The following is a 25428-nucleotide window of genomic DNA, read 5'->3' on the forward strand; positions in this document are numbered from 1 at the left end:
CCTTTCCTTTCCTTTCCTTTCCTTTCCTTTCCTTTCCTTTCCTTTCCTTTCCTTTCCTTTCCTTTCCTTTCCTGAGCTATCTTACAGAAAGACTATATAAAGATTACAAATTTTAGTAAGTAATTTTTTCCCTAGCAGTTCATGCTGAAGGGCTGACAATTTCTTTTTGTTTATGTGCCAGGAGTCTTCTAACCTTTCTTGAAGGAGCCACAACTTAAAAATCTGTTGGATCACCTCCCATGTATTAGCAATGATAAAAACTTCCTCCTATTTACTGTAATTGCACAACTCCCTGTGACAGGTTTGGCAATTTTATGTTGGAAGAGTAATTTTAACAAAGAGTAGATGGGAAGTGAGTGCCAAATTTCTCAGCTGGTGTAAAATTCCTTGTTTTTAAATAAAGGTTGGCAACTGCAAGTGAAGAACTCAAGCAGCAAAAAGATCTTTGCAGAGTTTTGGGGACTGTTGGTAATCCAAAGATAACAGCAGGAAAAATGCTGCTTTTGAACTAGTCATTTGCACAGTTTACAAGCACTTTTGGTAATTTTATATAAAGAATTTAAAATGATAAAAGGATTTCATAAGTGAGTGGTAACTCCTTTTTTTTTGCAGTAAGGACATTAAAGCTAATTAAAGTTCAATTCTTTGGAGATAAGGGATTATGAACTTCTAAGGGGGATGTGGAATACTTGGAAAATGAATGTTTTATCAAATATATCTTGGCTTTGAGAAAAGTTCAAGTTTTTGGACACAATGTAAAATTTAAATTATATGATAGCTAGATACTGTGTGATCCAGATATTAAATCTGGAAAAAGTACTTTTTTTTTTTTTTTTTTTTTTAATGAAGTATATTTGAATGTACTTTTGACTTGCATTTATTACAATATTTTCTGAAACTTCACTGTTATTTTGTGATGTATCCAACCTCAGATATATTATTTTGACTGTCACTCTGAGAGATAAGTGCAACAAAAATAACTCTAGAAGTGGAAACCATGGTTAGGGATGTTTTTGTTACTAGTTTCAACATTGTAAATTGAGACAGACATTGAAATAGGGAACTATGTGATTCAGTTCATTCTTATATTTTCTTGAAATTACAATCAATCTCAGTTTCCAAGGCAACTGACTACATGAGGATGGACCAGCCAATAATGGGAAACAGCTTTCTGTTTTATTACTGTAACATATGGTATAAAAAGTCTTTTCTGTTTCATGCTGTTGAGGAGACTATCCAATTTATCACTGCAAATAGGATCCAAAAATGATTAAAAGAGGTGTGAGCAATTCAGTTTTGTAGCAGAAATCCAGAGACATAAGTTCATGGGGGAAAAGCAAATTCAGATACATCAAAATATAATTTTTAGATGCTCTTCCCAAATCCCAGACTTCATCTTGATTTTTCCTCTGACCTTCCTCAGGGGTCCTGGCAACATGAAGGGTTGGTGTAAGTGATTGTATTGGCAAATGGATTAGCATTGTATCAATATGACTATCTCAGGGTGAGTTGACTTGCCTTTCTGCTGTAAATTGCCTTGCACAAATAAAAGCCTTCTTCCATGTGCACCACTGAAAGAGGTATGATTGATCTAGGACCACAAGGCCTACCACACTTCTTTTGCAGATATCAGATAAAATCTAATAGAAGTGTTGGCTCCCTGCAGTCAATGGAAGCTTAAGTAAAATATTAAATCACATTGTAGTATATCAGCACTTCCATGTTTTGTTTCTTGAGGTGAGATTTCAAGTGCTTTGCTATTCACTATTCATTCCTTGCTAAAAAAATTAATAATAATAATAATAAATAATAATAATAATAATAAAGCTGTGAAACATTTACACAGGAGTTAGGGTATTCCTGAGATATTCCTGAATTCTGTGGTAATATCTTCAACTTTTATTTTTCAGTGCCTTTGTTTATTTTTTGTTTGTTTGTTTGTTTTGTTTGTGTATGTTTCTTTCCTCCTTCCAGGTGTGCTTAAGAAAAACTTTTTATTGGTCTTTTTTTTTTTTTTTTTTTTTTTTTTAAGTTTCTCTGAAGCTGGCACTGTATTTCTTAACTATCTCAATTTCTGTTTCAGAGATTGTATAATCCTTTGCTACTTTCATATTTTATTAGACTTCCTGTTTATGTCATTGATTCCTAAATATTTAAAGTTCTTTCCCATGTCAAAAAAAAACAAAAACAAAAACAAAGAAACTTCCTTTTGATTTTCAGTATATATAGATTTTTTTTTTCATTCTACTGAAATCAGAAACAAAATTCCTGTTGTTCTCAGCATGTTGTATTGGGCTTTATATTTCCCTAAGCCTTAGTTACCTCCTTTCTTTGACTTCACTCTCCATTTCACATTACTGGTGTAATTTTCTTGCAGGAGAGTATTTTATATTTTATAATATCAGCCCATCTGATGTTACTCCATGAACATGGACAGGTACTATTCTTTGTCAGTTGAGTCTTTCTAATCACATTCAATTCAGTTAATATGTAAGCACTGATATCTAATTTTCTCTGTCTTTGGAGTCTGTCATATTTCTGTTATTTTGTTGAGCAAAAGTTAATATGAGAAGAGAGGGATAAGGTAATGTAAGAGGGACAGTATCCCTCCCAACTATCCAAAGCCAACAGCAGATCATATTTCTAACCAAACAGTAGCTGAAACTGCATAAGAAAAAGTTACAGTTTCTAACACTGTGTGGTACACAGCGATTACTGCTTTAGTGGCTCCCACAAATGCCTTCTTTCTTCTTTTCTTAGAATTTTGCAGTGTGTGTTGGGAGGGGGTGGGGAGAGGGAGAGGGGGAGGGATAGAAAAGTGCTTTTCTAGGTTACCTCACATTACCTGTAAATATTTCCCCTGTTAAAATTGTATCAGTATGGGTTCCATTAACTGGCCTTCATCTTAGGTAAAGTGAGAAGATGATTCTGTATTATATAGAATCTTGGTGTATAAGGGATGCTGTGTTTTTGGCTGTCAGAATGAAGTCCAGCTGGTCTGTTTAAATGCAGACTAGAATAAGGGGATGGACTAGCATGGTCTCAATTCCAATGACAAAGTTCTTGTAAGCATGAGACAAATAGGCATGTATTTACCAATACAGAAGAGTTTGATGCTGTTGCTGCCTGTAACATCACTATCTTTCTGCTTTAGACCAGAGATGCTTCCTAATTTGGTTTGGGTGTAAGAAAATGTCCATATGTTTCTTTTCTACGAGTGTCTGTTGTTCATCAGGAAAAACCAAGAGGAAGTGACATATGTCTGTATATGTCTGAAAGAATACCTCTGAAGATCTAAAAAAACAGATTAACCATATGAGGTATTTTCTGAATATCATTAATTCAATAGTGACAATATAATATATAATAAAATAATATATATATATATATAAAATATATAATATATAATATATAATAAAATAATAGTGGCAATCCAGAAATGTAAAATTTCTATTTAATGATAGAAGACAGAAAACCACATGCACAGAAAATACCTTTAAAAAGTAGTAGTGACTATATGGAAAGAAATACAAGACAAGGAGAGAAAGCATTTGCAAGAGAGAATATGTAGAGACCTTTGAGAAAAACAAAACAAAACAAAACAAACAAAAAAAACCTTCATGTGCTTTGTATTCACAACCATGCTGATGAATCCAGCATGCAAAAAAGAAAATATGCTTTTGCAAATGGCTGTGACCTTGATGAATAATATGAATATGAATATGAATACGAATAATCCCTTTCTGGGCAAACTGCAGTTCCCAGAAATTTAGAAAAAAATGTGGTAAAAGTATTTTTTTCCAGGGTATTTCTGTATCTACTAACTCAGCCTATTGCTCCCATGAAAAAAAATATCACCCCTCCATTACATCTCCCCAGGCATTTTGTGTAAGACTTACCCTCTATTCCTCCCCACATCTCCCCACTTTTCCAGGAACTGAAAAGTCTTTTAAACTTCTCTACCAATCACTGTAGTGGTAGCATAAATGCATTGTTAACACTGCAAACTGAGCTGTAGTATGATCAGTAGTATAGTAAATTTTCGATAGAATTTCTTTATTTGTGCTGATTGCCAGACCATATTCCATATGCCAAAACTGGGAAGTTTTTCTGAATGGTTTTATTAAATGAGGAGTGTAGATTTTAGACCTAGAGACAAGCTGAATACTCCAGAGCCCTCATCTCAGATGCACAAAGGCTCACGTCTCTTTTTAATTTATTCAGAACACCATCCTTTCCCTTTTCCCCATTTTCACCATTCTTGTGGAGTGTAGGCAAAAAGTCCTACACTATCCTTTCTCTTGTACTGTTCTTAGCTGGCTAAGGAATTTAAAGGTGTCAGCTACTCTAAAAGATATGCTCAAAGTAATTTCCTTTTTGTAGGCATACTTAATTATTCAGAGAGGACATCATGTTATGAATCATTTTGTTAACTCTACCAATCCTATGCATTGGTGGCAAAATTTTATGTCTGTATTTAGCTATTTCAGTTATTTTAAAATTTTTGTCTTCTTAGTAACAATCATTTTGCTATGTAATAGGATTTATTGGGAACAATTAACTGTTCTAGTAGTATTATGTTAAAGTTTTAAGTCCAATGACTTTTGTAATAAGGTACTGTTGAAATAAATGACTTTGAAGAAAGGCAAAATTAAAGTTATTTTGTTACAGCAAAGGGCATGTACTGTACTGTACTCAGACTTGATAGAAATGTTTCTAGGCTATGCGTTGCAGCAATCCAGCCATCTAAATTTTAAAACAGAAATCTTAAAATACCATCAAATGTGACTAATGTCTTTACAGAAAAACTTCCAAAGATTTACTTTTATTATTATTATTATTCCCATAGAATACACTACTAACAACTAAAGGACACCAAACTGATTTTTTTCTGATAGAACATGTTATGTCATGCCTTAAATATTGCTTGAGGGTAAAATTTGGTAGTGGATATACATGTGTTATCATCATTTCTCTTACCTGTTAGAATGGCTTTAATAGGAAAAAGATTGAATTAAAATGGTGGGATCCAATACTTCCTGCATTTTTCTTTCTCAGTATTGGTGATACTATTTTAAGTCATTCTTTGCTATATATTGAAGCTTTATCTTTTTGAACTAAACTTATATTTCCTCCTTCTTATTTGTCATCTTGTTGTATAGCTCTTGGAAACCACATCAGTCCTTTAGCCACCAGCTGGAACTTGGTACATAAGTTTTGTTTATGTTGCACAAGATGGCATGGTACCAACTAGGTTTGTTTGAGATCCAGAAAATAAATAAAAAGTAAAAAGATAGCAAATTTTTCTTTCATACTGCAAAAGCTTCCACAAATAAGATGCTAAATAGACAGAGGAACATTTAATAGAAAATGCAGATTTTCTTAGTCAGTTAGTCACTGACTTCTTAGTCACTTAGTCACACTTAGGAGATATCCTGCATGTGCTGTTTTGGCCTATATGTCTATATAACATTCTATATTTGCATACTAGACAGCTGGAAGATTTGATCCTTCCAAGGAAGCCTCTTCCTTTAAATGTTTAACAATTTGAGGGGGACTTAGACATATAGACTTTGAGCAAACCTACCTCAATTTTTAACCACTCCTTTCACATAATACCACTAAAGTTTGGATTTAATTCAGTTCTGAATGTGGATGTAATTGTGCAATGTGTGTATATATCTGCATTTGCCCATGTCTCTAGAAGTTTGATAATTTTATTTGATAATGCTATTAATTTTTAAGTGAATTTCCCAAGCCATAAAGTAATCTTTCTCATGCTTTTCATGTTTATTAACTTTTTCTTATTTGTGTTCTATCTGTATTAGTTCAAGGACTTTGACTGAGGTGTACTGGAGATTAAATGTAGAAGAGTCCATATAATTAAATTGAAACCACCTTTCTAAGTAATAATAATAAATGGAAGTATCAGTAAATATTGTAGACTATTTCTTATGCTTTTTGAGTGTTTAAAATGTTGCAATTCCTGTTGTGATAGAATTTAGAAGACTTGCATGCACGATGCCAAAATAATTTTTTAAAAAGGAACCAACAAATAGTAGTCTTAGACTCTGAAAATGTCTTCAATAGCCAAAAATAAAGTTCATGGTGCTTCAAAACTTTTTCATTCGGTGTCACTTAGATATTCCTACAATTGTATCACTTGAAATTACTAACATGGGGCATCTCCGGAAGACCTTAACCTTTTAAACACTTTGGCATGTGCTTAAATTTAGCATCATGCATAAATCATGAATCATAAATCATGAAATCTGAAATGATCATGACTTACAGTAGTCAAGATGTGATTACCTTTTTCCCCTTTAAGTATAAATGAAAAAAGATATTTTATACCTCCAGAGATCAAATAAGGTAACTAAAATAATAGTTACAACAAGAATATTGACAGTGCTTATAAAAAGTATAGAAGAAATAAAATATTAAAAAATGTATAAAAAAAAGCCTATAAGGGTAAAAGAAGAGATGTAAAAAAAGCCTATAAAGATAAAAAACATATAAAAGGTATAGCTTAGGAACTACTACAGATAAAGTCTGCGGGAGTTAGGCATACTTTGGAGGATAAGTCTAGGACAAAAAAAAAGATGACAGAAAGGATTTTTTGGGGCAAGTTCTCAGGTTTGGTCTTGGTGAACTTGGGCTGACATTAGGATGGGTATAAAGAAATGTCTATACCCATCTTACCAGAAGGTAAGACAGAATTTTAGGGAGACACAGGAGTACAAACTCAATTAATATTACAGATGAAGAAAAAAAATCTCCAAAAGTTGTACAGAAATACAGTGTAGATTTCTGTGAGGATAGACATTACTAGATATTGTGCTACATTAAAACATATGTGCAAACAACACATAAAAATAATAGATGCCATAAAATTCACATATCTATCAGGGTAATCTTTTAAATTCTTTCTGACCTACTCAGATCAAGGTGCATTCAACAGCATACTTAAACTTGTGTAATTTTAAGGTAGGACAACACAGTGATTGGAGCAATATTTTATTTGCAGGATACGAAACTGAGAAACTCCACATAAACCTATTTATTTATTTATTTATTTATTTATTTATTTATTTCAGATGAGACTGGGTCTCTATTTGGTGGCAAAACCCCCACTCTAATAGTAACAATGCATTGTATTATGTATATATATATATATTTCTTGCAAACTATAGGTCTGTTATAACTGGATAAACAAGAGTGCTTTTATAGTGTTTTCTAGTAGTTAAAGTAGTTAACCTAGAGTGTTTTGCATTTTCTTTCTAGGTTTTTCCAAGGACTGCTAAGTAATTTATTCATCTTCTACCAGCTCTTAGTTTTAGCTGATTCATCTGTAAAGTGGGTACAAGAAATGCTTGTGTTAGAGCACTGTGAAATCAGAAACAGCTATACTGATTTATACCAGTTGAATATTTGGGCCTTTCTACTTATTAATGTTCTGAAACTACTTTGAGATCACTGGATGAAAACACTGGAGGATTTTAGGGAAAGAGCAAATAATTTATGTTATTAAGCTATTCCAATCTGCAGTTTTAGACCACTGTGGATTTTCTTTCTCAGTTACATAAATTACTTTCCTGGGCTGGTTTTCCTGCTTGTTTCCTTTTTAAATTACCAACACAGCAAAAGAATTGTAGCTATTTGCATTAGCTTAATTTTCTTTGGAGATTTCCAGCTCTGTATGATGTTACTTGCAAAATGATTTTTGGGTTGGGTACTTCTCCACAGTCTCTTCTGGGAGAACAAATGTTTGGGAGCATCTTAACCATGTGCTGTAAATGTACAAAAATAGAATGGAAGAATAAAAGGAACAAAATCAAGTAAACAGAGTCCCTTGGTAGAATCTCTTTAATGTCTTGCATCTGATGTTCAGATTGGTGGGGAGGGGAGGATCACATGCTTGATGTTTTCTCTAGGACTACACCCAACTGGAAGCCATCCCTTGGCTTCTCTGCAGACAGCGGCATACCCAAATGGAACATATTAATTCTCCGGGGAAATCTCCTTAGTGGGATAGAAAGGAATCTTTTCAGCTTCCCAGATACATGCTCTGTTCTCAATACCATGAGACTTAAAGGAGGACCTGAAATACCTTGGGCTGAAGCCCACAGATGCATTCTAACTGCAAAGTTTAGCATAGATAAATAACTCCTGTGATCCAGCTGCTCAAGCTTTCAGGATCTGACATGTTTCTTAATGAAAATGTGACAGAAAAGAAAGAAACAGTCAGCTAGGCAAGGTGTCCCTGTAACTCTGCTGTCGTCATTAGGTGAATATAGTATACCAAATATTTATGCTTCTATATGATTCAGGATCACAGAAAACAAATATCTCTTTTATGTGCTTTATTTCCTTTGGAGAAGGGAGTAGAGGAGAGGGTGAGTCATAGTGGAAGAATAAAATTCACTTATTTTCTGACAGAAGCTACTCTCACCTCACTGGAGAAGGATCCTAGCTTTAGCTTCTGTTTGCTGCTAAGCCCTGCAGCCTAACTGGTTTCAAGCAGGAAGCTGACAGCCTGCCAGTCCCCAGTCTGTACCTGTCTGGTGACCTATGGCCAGAAGCCAAATCATGTTTCTTACCCCTGCTGTGGGTAAGATAATAACTGTTCTTACCTACGTCTGAGTGCAGGCTGGCTATCTACCCTTGCAAATGATTTCTGATGAGTTTTGACCCTTCACACCGTAACAAATCCCACCAGCTGCAGTCTGACTTCTGAGCATAGGGTTGGTCTGAGGAATTTGGGAAGGTTAACATGAATATCTATTAGTGTATGACCAATGCTAGTTGTATGCCAGATTTTTTATTTTTTTAAAACATATTTTCTGTTATGATCTGATTCAGAGGATTCTGTTCTTAAGCAATTCAGAAGGGAAGTGCTGTGGTTATTGAGCTCCTGAGAAGGCAGTTGATGGATATCTCTTTTGCACACCTTGCAAAACCCTCCAGAGTGTACATGAGATGGAAAAGGAACAAGATACAGGGTCTGATGCTACTCTACTCCTAGGAGGCAGAGAAGTGTTAGGAGCTGTTCAACCATTCTTAATCTCCTGAAGTAGAAGTATATGTATGAGGGAGACACGAGCTTTGTGTTGCTTTGAGGTTAAGAAAAGGGATGAGTCTAGTGCTTTGTGTAGGCTTTCTTTACAGCTGCCTACCTCAAAATGGTTTTCTATGGACAGATATTCAGGGGTAATGATGAGGCTGAAGCTTGAAAGGTGGCAAATGCCAAAAGGTTTTATTTTTGTCCTGGTGACATTTAGCCCATATTTAAAGATTTATCTATACTACTGATTTCTCATAGCACTTTGTGAGACAGGAAAAGATCTGTTGCATTTGTGAATGAATTTACATGTGTGTTTTGTGCCACAAAGGAGTCCTTGACAAAGGTTAGAGAGGTCTACATGAAGTACAAAACAAAATGCTATGATCCTCTCTGCAATTGAGAGACTTAGAGCTGTTGTCTTTTTCAAAGGCCAAATAGCTGGCTTGGTTGCTGTGTGAAGGACCACAAATATCCTGAGATGTTTTAGTTGAAGAGTCAAGCTTGCTACTCTAGTAAACAGATTCCATTTTTCATACCGTATTTTTAAAGAAAGTGCTTAGAGTTTCTTTTTATTATTAAATCAAGAAGAGCAATATAAGCTGGATGGACTTTGACATTCTACGTCCCTCACTATGTGGAGGATAAAAGAGAGACAAGCAAGGACATGGGTCTTGTGGGCACAGAGATTAGCTCTTTTAGTATATTATATGCAAATAGCAGCTGTAAATTTTTGTCATAATTTGTGAGATAGTATTATATCAAAAGTAGGGTGTAATATTTCTGGTGAAATTTATTGCCACAGGATTCTACACTTCTGTGTAGATTTTTAAAAGATTTTATTTTATTTTATTTTCAGAAAAAAAATCCCCTTAGGTCTTAATTTAGTTGCATAAGTTAAGGTAAACAGTAACAGAACAATGAATTCTGAATGCCACCGCTTGTTTTTATCCTTATAACCTTCTCCTTCCTTTAGTTGAGATCCCTGTAAAGCCCTTCTGTATGGATTTAGCCATATGCGACTATTTACTGTTTGCTACTGTTAAAGATAATCATTAATAGTTATGCCTGATGCATTGTGTGAAAGACCTGGCTTTCGGCATTTAATAATTTTGCTAATATTGACAGTGTGGCTGACCATTTCCTTATCAGATATATCTATTTGAAAAATAATAATAATGAAGAAACTGTGGCTAAACTATTTTTGCAGCTTCTAAAAATGAGATTAAGGGTCGAATGCTTTGTTTTGCCAAAGTTATTAAAAAATGTTCTGATATAGTCGTACTTTGGAGCAAGGCCTTAAAATGTGGTAGATATGTTGTAGATTTTCCCAATATTCCAAATTATTCAGGTCTCAAAAATCTCAATCTGCTTGAGCTTGGTAAGCTTTCCTAGTGCAACTTGAGTTTCTAAAGATGCTGTTAGTTCTGAACATGCTCCATTCTCTGACACCCCTGAGCATTGTCTATGCTGCACCTATGGTGCTGCCAATTTTTTTGACATTAAGAAGAAAAAAACAGAGCCTGACTTAAATTTGAGGAAATGTGAATGGAGAGGAGGAGGGCAAAAGCTCAAGTGGCTGCAGATAGGGAGGGTTCTCCGCAGGATCCCTCCTTCTTTCAGTGCATAAGATATATGGTGCTATGGGGACAGATCAAGATTGCATATCAGCCACAGTCCTCATCAGTAATCAGGATTCTTGCCACATGTGTTGCAGACTTGGGGGAGTTTGGGAAGTATGTGTTGCTTCAGACAGTGAACGTATAATTAGAGTATCAGAAGGTATGTACATAAGAAAGATAAGACGTGGTTGCATAGGAGATCTTTTTCCTGATATTGTTCCCTAACTATGGGGAGGTTAACCTGCAGAAATGTTTAGTCAGTGTAGTGTCTAATGTAATTATTCATCTGTGAATGTTATATAGTATAGTACATCTGTGTGTGTTATATAGTTATACATCATAGAAATATAGAAAAAAAGACCTAGAAGAGAGGTCTCCTGCCTCAAGGCCATATCAGCTTGAGCCTGCAGCAAGCATGGTGGATATTTATTTTACCTGTTATTAAAAACTTTAAAGAGATCAAGACTTTTCAATTTTCTTGAACAGTTTATTTAAATGATTATCTACCTTTACCATTTAAAAGTTTTTTTCCAGTGCCTGAAATAAAGCTTTCCTGCTGCAATTACTTCAGGTCTGATCCATGCTATAAATGCAGAGCAGGTTCTTTCCTTTTGCAACAGCCACTTACATATTTGTGGACTTTTATCACAGTTACTCTCTGTTCCATGAGTCAAATAATTGTATTATTTTTCCACTTAGGTCACATTTTTATTTTTTTTTCTTCTCTGTTGTTCTCTCAGATTGGGCAAGATCCTTCCTGAACTGCAATGCTTGCTACTGGAATCCACACTTCAGTACAGGCCTACTGATGACATGTTAAAAAGGGAACATGTTACAAATTATGCCATTTTGTCTGTAGACATTCTTGGTCCAATGTCACTTAAACTATCAAAAATATGAAATTGCCTCTATCATTTATTTTCTAATATAAAATTATATACATTGAAATGCTGAATAACTTGTAAGAAATTTTTACTTAGTGTGAATTGTTTTCTCTAATGAGTAAAACAACCACCTTCCTAATATCAAAAATAACTGATGAAATCAGAACAAAATAAAGTTCTTAAAATATAGATCAAAGAAACACTGAAAACAAAAACAAAGAATAGCTAATAGTTTGTTATCAATATGTTGGTTTTTTTTTTCACAGAAAACCTTATTTTTCGACAAAAACTTGATACTTTTAGCCTAAATTGATTAAATAAATAAATATTATGTTAAATAAACACATAGTACAATGCATATGCAGAATTGACCTATAGATTTTGAGCTGCGTAGACTGACTGTGTTTTCCTTGGTTTAACACATTTCAATTAGAGAATTTATTAGTATATTTGTCCTTTAATGCTAGTGATATCCCCCTGAATTAACACAGATGTTACAGGTTCAGCATCTGTCACACTAGGTGCAAAAGCTTTCCTTATGCCTTCCCTTCGGGTAGTCAGCCTCAACGAGGACATCCGTGAATATGGAACATAAGGTTTTATTCTCTCCTTCGACTAAAACAAAGTGAATCCCTACTGAAGTTTGTCAAAGAAGGGGTTAAAAAAGTGGAATCTTTGTGACTGTGAGGAGCTGAATTATCTTCCTGACACCAGCAGGGGTTGCTGTCACTGGTTTGTGGTTGTCACATTCCTGTTATGCTTGACCTTGGAAAGGCTTGACAACATAGTCTGGATTTGATTAAGGGAATTTCATGTTTTTCCTTTGCTAGAGTCACCCCCCACCTCGACAAACATTTAAAAATGTTAAGAAAGAAAAGAAAAGAAAAAAAAGAAAAAAAAAAAAAGAAAAAAAAAAAACACATTGGAAAGCAAACATTTTCCCAAAAGAAATTTATAGTTCAAATTTACACCAAGTTCGCACTAACTGGAGCAGTCCGGGTTTCCACTCAGGCTTTGAGTGCTCTCTGTAAACCATTAGTCACTTCCCTGGAAGAGTCAGCTTTTTATAGGCAGCAGGAGAAAACAGGCACAGATGTGTGTGTAATGTTAGAGGCTTTCACATGTACCTGCCTTCTCCCCCACCCCCCACCCGCCCCACCCCCAGATCGTAGAAAAGAAAAAAGAATGACTAAAGAAAAAAATAATATTTTTTCTTCAGACTTCATTTGGTTTTGGATTGCCACAATCACGATGAAGATTGGCTTAATTAAAAGAAAATATGTTTTTGATGTACAAAACCCTTGTTGTGTTGTGGATACTTGAGACTGGCAACTTGTAGTTCTTTTAATTTTTAACCAATTGTTTGTTTGCTTTTCTTTTTCACTTTACAGGACTGTGATCATGCCAGCGGCCAATGAGTTTGATCCAGAGATTGTCTTGGTATCAGCGGGATTTGATGCCGTGGAAGGCCACGACTCTCCACTGGGCGGGTATAAAGTCACAGCAAAATGTAGGTACAGTCACAAGGTGCACATTTCTGCATCAGTACTTCTTCTCTTTGGAAACCTTATCCGAAGTCCATGTTACATCCATAGTTCTATTTTGTGAGATTACAGATGTGTAACAGAGGGCAGGGACTGAGTGGAAATGAACATGTTAGCATTTCTGGCTCACTCCTTTCTGTTCCTTTTGGCATTTTTGTCTCAGCTTTTTAAAGTGTTATTTTTCTGGCATTCAAATAACATTTTAGAGGTTTCATGCTTTTCAATAGACCCCATTTTCCAAATGCTGGAGTAAGTTATTTCTCTTTAAATATATATTGGAGATCTTAAGTATTGGCGACCTAAATCCAATCTCATATTGCTGTTTTGTTATTGTAATTTTTTCAGCTTGATGGCATTAATCCTGAATTACATCAATGTTCATGAAGGCCAAAGTTTTCTAAAAGACTACTCTGTTGGGTCTCAATGTTTGGATGTCCATTTCAGTCCTCCAAAAAGTGTGTTCAAGGCAGGGTTTTAGTACTTTCTGAAAGACAGTTCTGTCTGACATGTCTCATATCTAGCACTCCAGAGTCACTAGCTCTTACTGAATACTGTAGCCAAAATGATCCTGAACCTGAGACATTAAGCATGGGTGAGTAATGTAATAATGCTCTGTACAGATACATTGCTATATATCAATCAACTTCCATGAGGCAACGCAGAATGATTTCCTAATTCAGTGCTGTGAATAATTTTCTTCAGTGTACATATTTTTTTCAGTATATCTCAAGAAATACCATATTAACATTTGATTAGTTATTAAATATTGATCCCCCTTGCTAATCACAAATTCCTTGGGAAAAGCCTGGAAAAGTCAATGAGATTTAAAGGCATTTAACATGCTGCACAAATGTACCTCAGCTCAGAGGGAATTTGTCCATCAGTCCCTCTGCCTTTTGTTACAGGTGAGGTCACTGAAGTTGGTATTCACCTTAAGAGGAGCAAGGAAGATACTTTTTTTTTTTTCTTTTTTTTTTTTTTTTTTTTCATTTAAACTAAACAATGTACAGGTTCTCTTGAATATCAAACACAAAAGGATAGGTGAAGAGCTAGACTGACTCTTTATAGTGGCATGCTGTGGAAATTGAGTATGCAGAAGGCAGTGCAAGGGCCTCTTGAACATCATTAGTCACTGGAATAGGCTGCCCAGGGAAGTGGTTGAGTCACCATCCCTGGAGGTCTTTAAAAGATGTCTATATGTAGAGCTTAGGGATATGGTTTAGTGGAGGACTTGTTAGTGTTAGGTCACAGGGGGTTAGATCTTGGAGGTCTCTTCCAACCTAGACTATTCTGTGATTCTGTGATACTCACACAGCTGGGTTGGAAAGGGAACATGCCTTTGACTGCATGTAAGATGTATTGAGATTTTGAAGTTTTTAAGCTTAATGCAGTGTCTACATTAGAGAAGAAAGGGTTGTAGTGTCCTGTATGAATGTTTGAGTATGACTTATGAGTCCATTCTAAGTTTTAGCAAAGTGTGTGTGAAAAAGCCCTTTGAAAAAGGTTTACTCATGATTTATTAATTTATTTTTCTTAAGTATGGTTTCTGGTCAGAGGCACCATTTCATGAGCATAAGTGGTAGGCAGATGAGCTTCCAAGTGATACAAAGGAGTTATTTTTTAGAGAAGCATGGATAATTATCTGGATATAACTGCTGAAAATGCACGCTAAATGTCCCTTAAGCATCCATGATGCTCCAGCTTGATACTCCGGCATACACGATACCTGCACACAGGATATTCTGGCATAGCAGCTTCAACAACTTTCATATCAATTGCAATAAGATTCATATTTTCCTCTCAGAATAGACTGAATTTCACCCAACAACAAAGAAAAAGTGTTTGATATTGGAATCAAAGCTAATTTTCATTCATGAATGAATTAATGAACTCTTCACAACTTTTAGACACTGAAATCACAGATCACAGTACATTTTTAATATGAGGCACATCCATAAGTTACACATGTGTGTGAGAAAAAAAAAGTGATTTACAGTAGGTGGCTCTTGTTTAAATTAAAGGAAACGCCAAGATAGACCTAGATAATGATCATGCACCTGAGGGATGAATAAAGCCTTTTGTACAGAGCCAAAGGAATTTATTATTTCTCCCAAACAAAATTCTCCACATTCCACCATACCTTTTTAGAACATAACATACTATATGCGGTATGTTGAAAAATGAACAGTCTATAAAAAATATATCATTTAAAGTCCAAAGAGAAACATTCTTATTAAACTCTACAAATAGATATTAATGATTTTTTTTCGAATAATTGGTTTGTAGCAATTATAAATTATGCCAGAAGAAGTAACTGTAAAGTTTCACCTGTAAATATTCTTTCTTTATAAAATCTTTAGCCTTAAACTAGTTTTTATCTATACACTTAATACACTGGATTTTCTGACTTGTGATGGCCTGATATAAACTTTACAGATACAAATTAAGAAGAGATTGATATCAAAGGAGAGAAGTTAAATCCTTAGTTAATAACCTTACACTACTAAAGATAGAGAGACACAATATTCTTGATAAGAAGATTTGATCTTCCCTTCAGAGTACAGTAACAGATTAAAAAAAAAAAAAGATTAAAAAAAAAAAAAAAGTATTGACCAATCAGCATTTCAAAGTAACAAAAAGCCATTGGATGAAGATAATATATTAGACCAACTGAAGCGTTGGAGTAACAATATAGCAGGCAACTGAAAAAAGAAAAAAAAAATGATCTACTAAATCTACTCATTTTGAGACGTGTAAATTATAAAAAGTTCTCAACCACTTTTAATTTTCTCTCTGTATAGATGTACAATCTGATTTACTAAGCAGTTGCCATTTCTGACTGCTAAATAAAAACATATGCAAAAAAAATATTCCTACATATTTTTACAGATTATTTTAATGAATGGGTCTGATGTGCAAGTCAAGATTTCTTGCAGTGATATGACCCTCAGATTGTCTAGTAGAGAGTAGTATGGAAAAAAGCCAAGTGAGACAAATGATAATAGCAGAGCTAGAATATAGAATATATCTCACTTGCCTAATTTATCTCTAGTCCCATTAAGCAACTAAATCACTAAAGGTCTTTTTCCACTGGGAAAAAAAAAAAAAAAAAAAATGTTTTTAAAAAGGTTGGGGGGCGGGGGGGGGGGATGTTTGAATCTTTCTTCTCTTTCACTTTCCACGCTTTTCAAATCACTTTATCACTTTGCCCAAGTAAATCTTTTTCTCCAGCTGCCTTTTTAATTCCTTCTTTTTTGTTGATTTTTTGAGGAAAAAGGTATTCACTAAAAAAAACAAATATTTAATTAACTTTTACCCAGACAAGATTTTGGTGCAATGTAGAACTGAGAATAAGCATAAAATAAAACACTTGTTTCAACTCCATCTTTGAGGATTTTGCAGGCACATTGGATTGTCTCTTTTTTATCCTTTATTCCAAACATTTTGCTCAACAAAACATTGTCATTTCAAAAGGCATTTGTATATCTTTTGTACATATTTGTACCTAATATGTACATATTTATACATACACAACTTGAAACATATACTCAGTCTATGTGCATAAATGTAGTAATGGACTTTATAATCTGTTAAGAACAAAATGGACTTCAAAGATTTGAGATGACTGGTGGCATTTTCCAAATATACCTTTTTTTTTTTTTTTTTCTGATAAAGATATTATCTCCACTAACAAACTCCACCTTGCTCATGTCCTTAGGGCTATTATGACTGCACAAGCAAAGCAAAGAAAGCAAGGCACATGGCTGGTCCTCCTAGCCCAAGGTCTTGTACAGTAATAGGTGTCAAAGCAAAGTGAATGATAGTTCCTGGTCAGGAACTTCTCTAACTTCTGATAGGGCCTGGCTCACATCATCAGGGATATTTAAGCAGCTTATGTCAGATTTTACTTTGTTACCCCTGACTCAACCAAAATCATGGGGGAAAAGGTTTGTTGTTGTCATGTCCACCTTTGGTACCACAGCTGCCTCCATGTTGCATGGTTACACTGATTCCCCAAGCAGTGCGGTGAAGGTGCAGCAGCAGGAGCTCTCTCATGCTCAGCTCTCATATCCAGATTGATGTCTTTGGAATCCCTTTGTTTAGATCCAGGACTATAAAAGTTCTTTAATTTTACTGTAAGCTGTGATCAGCTAAGAGGAAAACAGGCCTTAGTTCCTAACTAACCTAATATTTCCTTTTTATTATTTATAGTATATTATAGTATTATTTTTAATAAAGTAACAGATAAAATATCAACACAATATATTACATATTGTAAAAATGTAGCTGCATAAAATCTACTTTTTGTTCTGGTACAGTAAAAATTGTATTGACGATAAAATATAAGAAAAATAATGGGCAAATAAATAAAGACAATAAAGAGGTTTTATATTTAGAATAGTAAGGAGATTCTTAAAGAATCTACTCTTCCATCTTGTCCTTCTGATGCTTAGGTGGAACATCTGATATATTATACGTTTTATTTTATTGCTAATTTTTACAGCCTCTGCTAAAATGTACTGTATTATTAAGCCATTTGAATTCTGCGAAGTGTACTGGTCTGAAAAAGAGCTGCTGTGTCTGATCATAAATTTGCAAGTTGTTAGATCCTGAAAGAGCACTGCTTTTAAATTTAGCCCTGCTGACTGTAGAAGTTCTCCCTGTAACATTATCCTGAGGTGAAGTACTTTCTCTTTATTTTATAGAGCAACCCTTAGAATAACGCCTGCATTAAAGTTGCTGATAAAATTTTGCTGTTCAAGTAAATATTGTACACAACTGCTCATTAAATGGCAACCATTCCATAACAAAATAAACTAAGCAGAGAAATGTCAGCCAATACTTAAGATTTTTTCAGGGTAGTTATCTTCTTGAAGCTCTGCATTTGTTAAGGGCTATAATGATTTACTGGAGTTTTCCTGTTGTTTTACTCTCTTATTCCAAAGATGCTATTTGACACCAGAGTGTAAAATAAGATCAGCAATTAGCAGTAGGAAAAGATACACTGCAGTAATTTAAAAAGTAAATCATACCTGTCTATTATGACACCAAGTTCATGATGCAAAGTTGATCCAGCATCCAGAATATAATTAACTAAGCTGATTTGCAACTTTTAAATATTTTATTTAAGCAAATTGCAATAACTCCTTTAATTTATCAAAAGCCACATTATGCTGTGATACACTCTGTTCTAGTGGGACCAATTAAAACAATGCTAAAGCTATGAACGGTTTAACTCCTTGTGAGCCCTCAGCAGGTAGGGCTTAGAGGACTTCATTGTTAACATAACACAATCTGTCTGATTAATGACAGCAGAGGAAATAATTAATGCTCTAAACATCAAAAGGAAATATGTCACCTTAAGTAGTAGAAATTAATGTGTAAAAAGGGCTGCTGAATTGCATGCAGACTATAAGTCTTATTTCGAGGAATTTCTTCTCATGGCATGAACTGGTGCTTCTCAGAGTATAAGTAATAGCAACCAGATTAAATACGGGTATCTATGCTGTTGGTTTCTGCTTTGCCCTGAAGCCTGAATAAAAGTCACTTTATGAAATTTATCTTCAATGACCGATGTTTTCTTGAGTCTTCACAATTGCACTGTACATTGGAATGTGGAATCTTTTCAGTTTCCTGCTACATTTGGTGTATAGTGTATATGTTAGAAACAAACCAAAGGAAAATGCTAGAACTGCACATCACTGAATTCAAATGTAGAAATGATCTGGGTCTAAGCTTAGTACTTCCGCTATGAACAAAGCTTTCCTGTGTGTCAGACTCACTATTTCTAAAATATTCTGTGTGGCTAATCAGAGTATTTCAAGTACTGCAGGATATATATATATCTTGGGAGCATTTAATTTCTAAATCAATCCCCTAATAATTTTATGACTGTCTTCTGCACAGTACCTTGAATTGACTGTCAGTTGTTTAGGATAGGGTAACTATAAAGTCTTTGGGGAGGGACTGCACACTCTTCTGATTTTCAAACCTCTAGTATGAAAGGGTTTCCTGACACTTGATTCTCTGAAAAAGAATCCTGACTGGTATAACTAGGCTAATGTAATATATAAGTGTTGTTAAAGGAAGGTTGGGAAAAAAAAAAAAAAAGAGTCCATGCAAATTGACAGCTGACTAAACAGAATAGTAGTTTTGATTTGGTAGCTGTTTAAACACAGCTCAGGTCTCTAAAAATAGCATTGCAGGTTTTCATGATGCCATCTCTAATTTCTTCTCTTCACAAGAGAAGTCTTTTTGACTCAACCATCAGCATAAGAATCTATGGTCTTGGAAAGTCTGTCACTAACTACTTCAGAGTGCAGATCCAGTAGACATTGTTCATTACTTGCCTTGTACAGGCTCTGGTTCTTGTCATATTTCTCTGTAAATACATGAAAAATTAACTCATCAACCCATCAGAAAACCTAATCAACCAAACAAGTGAATGGATTTCTGTCAGACTATCAAATTTAATCAGCTTATGGAAGGACCGGTGTTAGAATTAGTGGAAGGGAGACAGAGACAGTTGAGGAGGGGTGAGATATGGTAAGATACATTTTGGTGGCAGAAAGATGTTAAATTAACTCAATTGCCATAGCTGTCTTCTCATCGGAATTCTTCTGGGTTCAGAGATTTGATTTTGGTTAACAAAATTATCTTTGCAGTACTGGAGATGATAAGATACTTAACCAGCAAGATAGATTTTGAGTTGTTAACTCTTAGCTAAAAGCTTTGGAGGTGGAGGTAGAGCAATGATCATTCATAAAGTTTTTCATGGTGGATTCTCTTAATTAGTATCAGAAATGTTTATTTTTCTTCTTTTACCTCTTGGAAACTACAGGATACCCAGTGACTGACAGCAGGAAGACATAGCATCAAGCTAGCTTTCCAGTTGCTCACTTTGGAAAGCAAATATGGATTTTTTTTCTAGGGTGTCTTCTTGAATGCTAACTGAATGACTACTTGCTACAATACAATGGCACCAAAATATATGGCAAGTTAATTGGTGACATACCCTCAGTCATGAGTATTTTCATTGGATTTTAGAGGAAGAAGCAAATAATTTTGACTTTTTTTTTCCTCCTACCCCATAACATTGGTTGGCATAGCATTTCATATGGCTTGGGCGTGGCCACTGTGTTGCCCAGCATCGTGAGTCAGTTTATGTTGCATTTACTCTTTCATTTGTGCTCCTAAAATTTAACCTTGCACTTCCAATTTCACAGAATACTTTGCTGGTAACTCCAGTTTTAGGTACGTTATTGAAATTAATACTACATTTACATTGATAAATATGAAATTTAGAAAATTCCAGGAATCCTGCTCTGTGAGGAGGAAAACAAAATAGCTTCTGTAGAAATTGAGCAGAGATGAGAATTCATTATATAAAATTAGTCTCCTCTCTGGGACATACAATAATAAAGGGAAAGGTAAAGACATAAGAGGGTAAGACTTTTTATTTGGTAGATTTCCATTTGAAGAAGGTATTAATGCTTGAAAAAAATACAGAAAAAATATGAAAATGCTGAATGGACAATTTTAACATTGGATTGAAGAATCTGTCCTCACATGCCATCAAGTAAACACATTGAAGTGTGAATTTCAAGCAAAAGAAACAAAATTGGATCAGTGAACATGTAACCTCATTTGCTGCAGCCAGAGAAATCAGCTTTAGATTTTGGGCACTCATCTCTAAATGAACAGAGCAATCTGTAGGATTCACAAGTTTAAGCACTTATTCTGTTATTGCTCAGTGTTTTCAGTCGTTATCTGTTAACTAGTGTGCCTTCCAGAAGGGACTGCCTAAGCAGTAACTGAGAGCAATTAGAAATATTAATAAGTCCTGATTTGCCCTGCTCTTTCATTTAGCCTTTCTTTCTGTAAATCAGCCAGTAGACATTTCTATTTTCCATTCCCACTCCTGCCCCACAAATAGAAGATGTGTCTGCTAGCTAGTTAACTAACTAATGCAAGTGAAAAAACACCTGTATACTATGCTCCAGATATACAGTGCTGATCCATCTGCAGAATGCATCAGGTGCCAGTTCCTTGATTTAGGGCAGTTACTGGGGACAGGGTGGAGGATAGATTACAATGGAAAAAAAAAAAAAAAAAAAAAAAAAGAGCATCTACACAACCATTAGGAATTATTTTTCCCTTTCAGTCATCTTCCCTTATCTCTTCAGTTACCTATTGCTATTTTTTTCTTTCATGTTACAGTAGTGACACTGGCTAGTGGCAATCACTGATATGAGGAGTTTTAAACAGGTAAAATTGGTGTCACCTTTTCTCAGTTTTGAAATTTATACTTATTAAATCTTTTTCCTTATGAAAAAGGAAAGGTTGTAATTTAATAGAAGAAAGAAAAGGAAAAAGGAATTGTTGTTGTTGTTGTTATTTTTATTTATTTTTTATTTATTTTGCTTAGGCGGTATTAAACTTGTTAAGTTACAATTTAAATACAGCAAATTAAATATAAGATTTTAGGGCCATTTTGAAACTAATGGAGCTTGACACAGTGTTCAGCAACTTGCGTGTGCTTTTCACAGGATTGGGTCCTAAGAGAAAATTGTTGAAAGACATCTCCAAATGTGGATTTCTCCATAACAAAGTGTCTGATCTTTTATAGCATCGTTGCATTGGGAATTAGGCTTGTCTTTGGGAATTTGTAAAGCTTTAGTAGGAGAGCATGATTTATGTCTTAGAATTTAACTATTCTCTGTAATAAATAGAAATGCGCCACAAGTATTTACTTGGTTGCGCCATGGGAAAATTTTTAACATATTGTTCACAGCTTCAGAATGCCATAAAAGAAGACATGTAATTTTCAGACCGGACTATCCTTTGTGATTTCTAACCAATATATTTGATTAATATCTTTCAAAAGAGACACCAGCCAAAATGTTTACATCTCATTAGGCAGAGAAGAAGGGAGCACACACAATTTTGATTATGAGCTTGGATGGTTCATTTCTTTGGGCTTCACATCCCTACTACTTAAGGCAGACTGTAACTTTAAGATGTTATCTCTTGCCTGCACAAATAAACAGCCAGTTATGCTTTTTATGGTGGGTAGTTCTCAAACCAACAGGGGATTAGAAGATATTAGCTTGAGTTTGTGGTTCCCTGCTGAACTATCATGAGGTCCATGGATTCCTGTCTTGAATATTTCACAGAGCAAACACCTCTTATCTAGGGTGATATTCTCACACTGGCCTCTTGGCCATGGACTTCAAAAGCTAATCACAGGGAGGGCTAGAGAGGCAATAACCCTTAATATAACAGTCTCTCCTGATAGGGACAGACAGGGTAAAGGTAAGGCGTCTCTGAAGTTTGCTCTTGTGTGTTTAGCCCCATGGGGTGATAAGGGGCCATCTGTTTTTTTTGGTCTGCAAACTCATCTTTTTCACAGTATCACAGTATCAAGTACACTCGGGCCTGACTGATATCAGCACCAGCAATTCTTCACTGATCTGAAGTTGTGGACCTCTTAGGATACAGTTCCTTCATATTTTTAAGCTTTTCCTGACAGCGTTTTCTTTATCAAGTGAACACTGAGATTCCATTGCAATCTCCTGATTCTTTAATGCAAACACTTAGTACAATGAAATCTATAACAAAATGCTGCTAGTTGCCAACATTGGTACATTAAAAAAACACTAATTTTGACCACTCCACCAACCTGATTAAGAGTTACTAAAATAGTTAATGTTTACAGATCTTGCATTGTAAGTATAAATAGGGTACAAAAGTACAAGCTAAAAAATATTCAAATGCATATGCAAATGAAAAATCTCTTATTTAAATCATTTAGGTACTTCCTGAAGTTTTGTAGAATTAACTTAACTTAGAATGAAAAAGAAATATTTCTGCTGTAAGTCCATTTCAAATACATTTAGCAGTAAATTATTTATTTCAGAATCCTTTTTTTCCCCTATCATTGATTATGATTCACACACAGTAAATTGGATCAAGGGACGGATCTCTGGCCCACTTTTGTAAGTTTGTAAGAAGAAACTAAACTAAGTATGTATCCAGAACAACAAATATTGTTATTTAATCAAAAATCAGTTACTTCCTGTTTTCTGTTTATGGTAGTAATTCTTAGCATGAATTAAATATTTCTATTTTGTTTGATCCACAGCCTTTTTATCTCTTTTCATTAGATTCTGTTTTGTAAAAAAAAAAGACTGGTTCTCTAATTATATTGTGACCACAGGTTTTTTGTTTGTTTGTTTGTTTGTTTGTTTTTGTCATTATCTGACAATGCATCCAATTAGGTGTACTTTGGTTGTGAGAGCTAGTCTCTAAATCTGCTTTTTACCTACTTAAAATGGATTAACAATCTCTCAAAAAACAAACAAACAAACAAACAAACAAACAAACACAACAACAAAACCACACAAACTGTGGCCCATAGTGATGAATGTAAAATTCCAGTAAAATTCCAGTGTTTTAAAAGTACTGAGTTCAAACTTATTTTCCTTATGTGATTACCTCTATCAGAGATTAATTCAGTTATTGGGCTGTAAGAAAAGGTGAGCACTTGCATATATTGCCTCCTAATTTAAGTTTTAATTTATCATTGGAGTTTAAGCATATTGTGTATGTTCTTCTGCATCTTTTTCTTCTTTTTAAGCAATGCTCAAGGTTTGTGAAGAATACCTTTTTTTTTTTTTTCAGAATATTTTTATGCTACCAAAATAAATGCTCATTTTTTTTAAAAAAAGAAAAAAGAAATAATATGTTATGAATATATTTTAAATAGAAAATTATCATATTAATTCCTTTCTGATATTTTTTAATGAAACCCAAAAGCATAGCTATTTCTTTTTGTCAAAAATTGGATAATTTGTACAAAAACTTTGGAAAAAATGAGCATTAATATATTTTGTTTCTGGTAGATTTTTATTTCTAAAAAAAAAAAAAAGATACTGAATTTTAGCAAATAAAATCCAATTATTATTTTTATCTATTTTATTTCTAAATAGTAGAATGTAGTCTGCTTTAATTTTCAGTTGAAACTTATGGTTCACTCCAAGTAAGGAATCACTTTCATACTTTCTAGACTGGAGGAACAGCTTTGCCTTGAAATCGTGTTTGAACATGACTGCTCTGTATACTAAATAAATTTAGCAGGAATCTGCTGTAAACAGCTTTAGAACAGTAGCATCTCTATCCTTACTCTTTCAAGGCATCTTAGCACAAAAGTAGAACTGATAAAGCTAAATGTAGTATTATTGAAACTTCAGAAGCTAACATGAACAAGTTATAAGGAATTTTCATTCAGACAAACACTCAAATAAAAAAACTTCTTAATCCTTCATCAAGCCCTGGGAAAAAGAGTAAATAAAATCTATTGATCAAGTGATAAGATGTTATTCCAAAACTTGTAATTTAATTAGCAGATATGCTACATCAAAGGAGTTATCAAATAAATTGTGATGTTTATATGACCTTGTGAAAATAATTTTATTTTTCTAGTGGTGTCAACTGCATCAACTGTAGCTTTGTAGAGAATAAATAAAGACAGTACATATGTACTGACCTGTATAATTTTTTCGTTTGACCCTTTTTGGGTGTATACATTCCCACACACAGTGCTCACTTCTGGGAATTTCCCAGCATACCTTTTGAGGCAAAACTTAGAGGTCACAAAAGTTGAACAGAATTACTAAGCCAAGATCTTGAAGGGATATGGAAAAAAGTATTAGATCTAAAATGTTTTCATCCACTGAGCATCAGCATCATTTTTTATTTATTTTTTTTTCCAAATAATATTGCAAATTTGTTTTGGCACTGCTATTTTATAATGGCTTAGGTTATTGATGGTGAATATAGAAGATTACTTTAAAAAACACGTAAGGAGGTCTGTGTCATTATAATTGCTTGAGTGAAAAAAAAAAAAAGAAAAAAAGAAAAAAAGAAAAAAAGCCTTTGTCCCCTTTGAACCTGAGGCATCACATGGACATGAAGCTACTGAATTCTCTGATTAGTTATGTGGTTCTGGACTCCCAGTGGCACTTAATGAAGATAAGTTTTTATGTAGTCCTTTTAAAAAAGAACGGGAAATTAGATCTGCCTGATCAAATTTAGTACTTTATCACAGACATAGTAAAGTTGGGAAATGTAGAAAAGAAAAGAAAGGAAAAAGAAAAGAAAAGAAGAGAAAAGAGAAGAGAAGAGAAGAGAAGAGAAGAGAAGAGAAGAGAAGAGAAGAGAAGAGAAGAGAAGAGAAGAGAAGAGAAGAGAAGAGAAGAGAAGAAAAAAGAAAAGAAAAGGAAAGGAAAGGAAAGGAAAGGAAAGGAAAGGAAAGG

The 25428-nt window shown here is 34.3% G+C and overlaps 1 protein-coding gene across 13 annotated transcripts in view; it reads left to right on the plus strand.

Moving 5' to 3' along the window:
• HDAC9 (histone deacetylase 9) overlaps positions 1-25428 on the plus strand; it is a 489684-nt gene that overhangs the window by 411505 nt on the left and 52751 nt on the right. For all 13 annotated transcript variants that reach the window (XM_035316621.1, XM_035316620.1, XM_035316616.1 and 10 more), the window contains one exon: positions 12959-13077. In XM_035316621.1, coding sequence (XP_035172512.1) covers positions 12959-13077 — 119 coding nt within the window. The remainder of the gene's footprint in view (positions 1-12958; positions 13078-25428) is intronic.

This window comes from Oxyura jamaicensis, chromosome 2 (genome assembly GCF_011077185.1).
Source record: "Oxyura jamaicensis isolate SHBP4307 breed ruddy duck chromosome 2, BPBGC_Ojam_1.0, whole genome shotgun sequence".
Taxonomy (NCBI): domain Eukaryota; kingdom Metazoa; phylum Chordata; class Aves; order Anseriformes; family Anatidae; genus Oxyura; species Oxyura jamaicensis.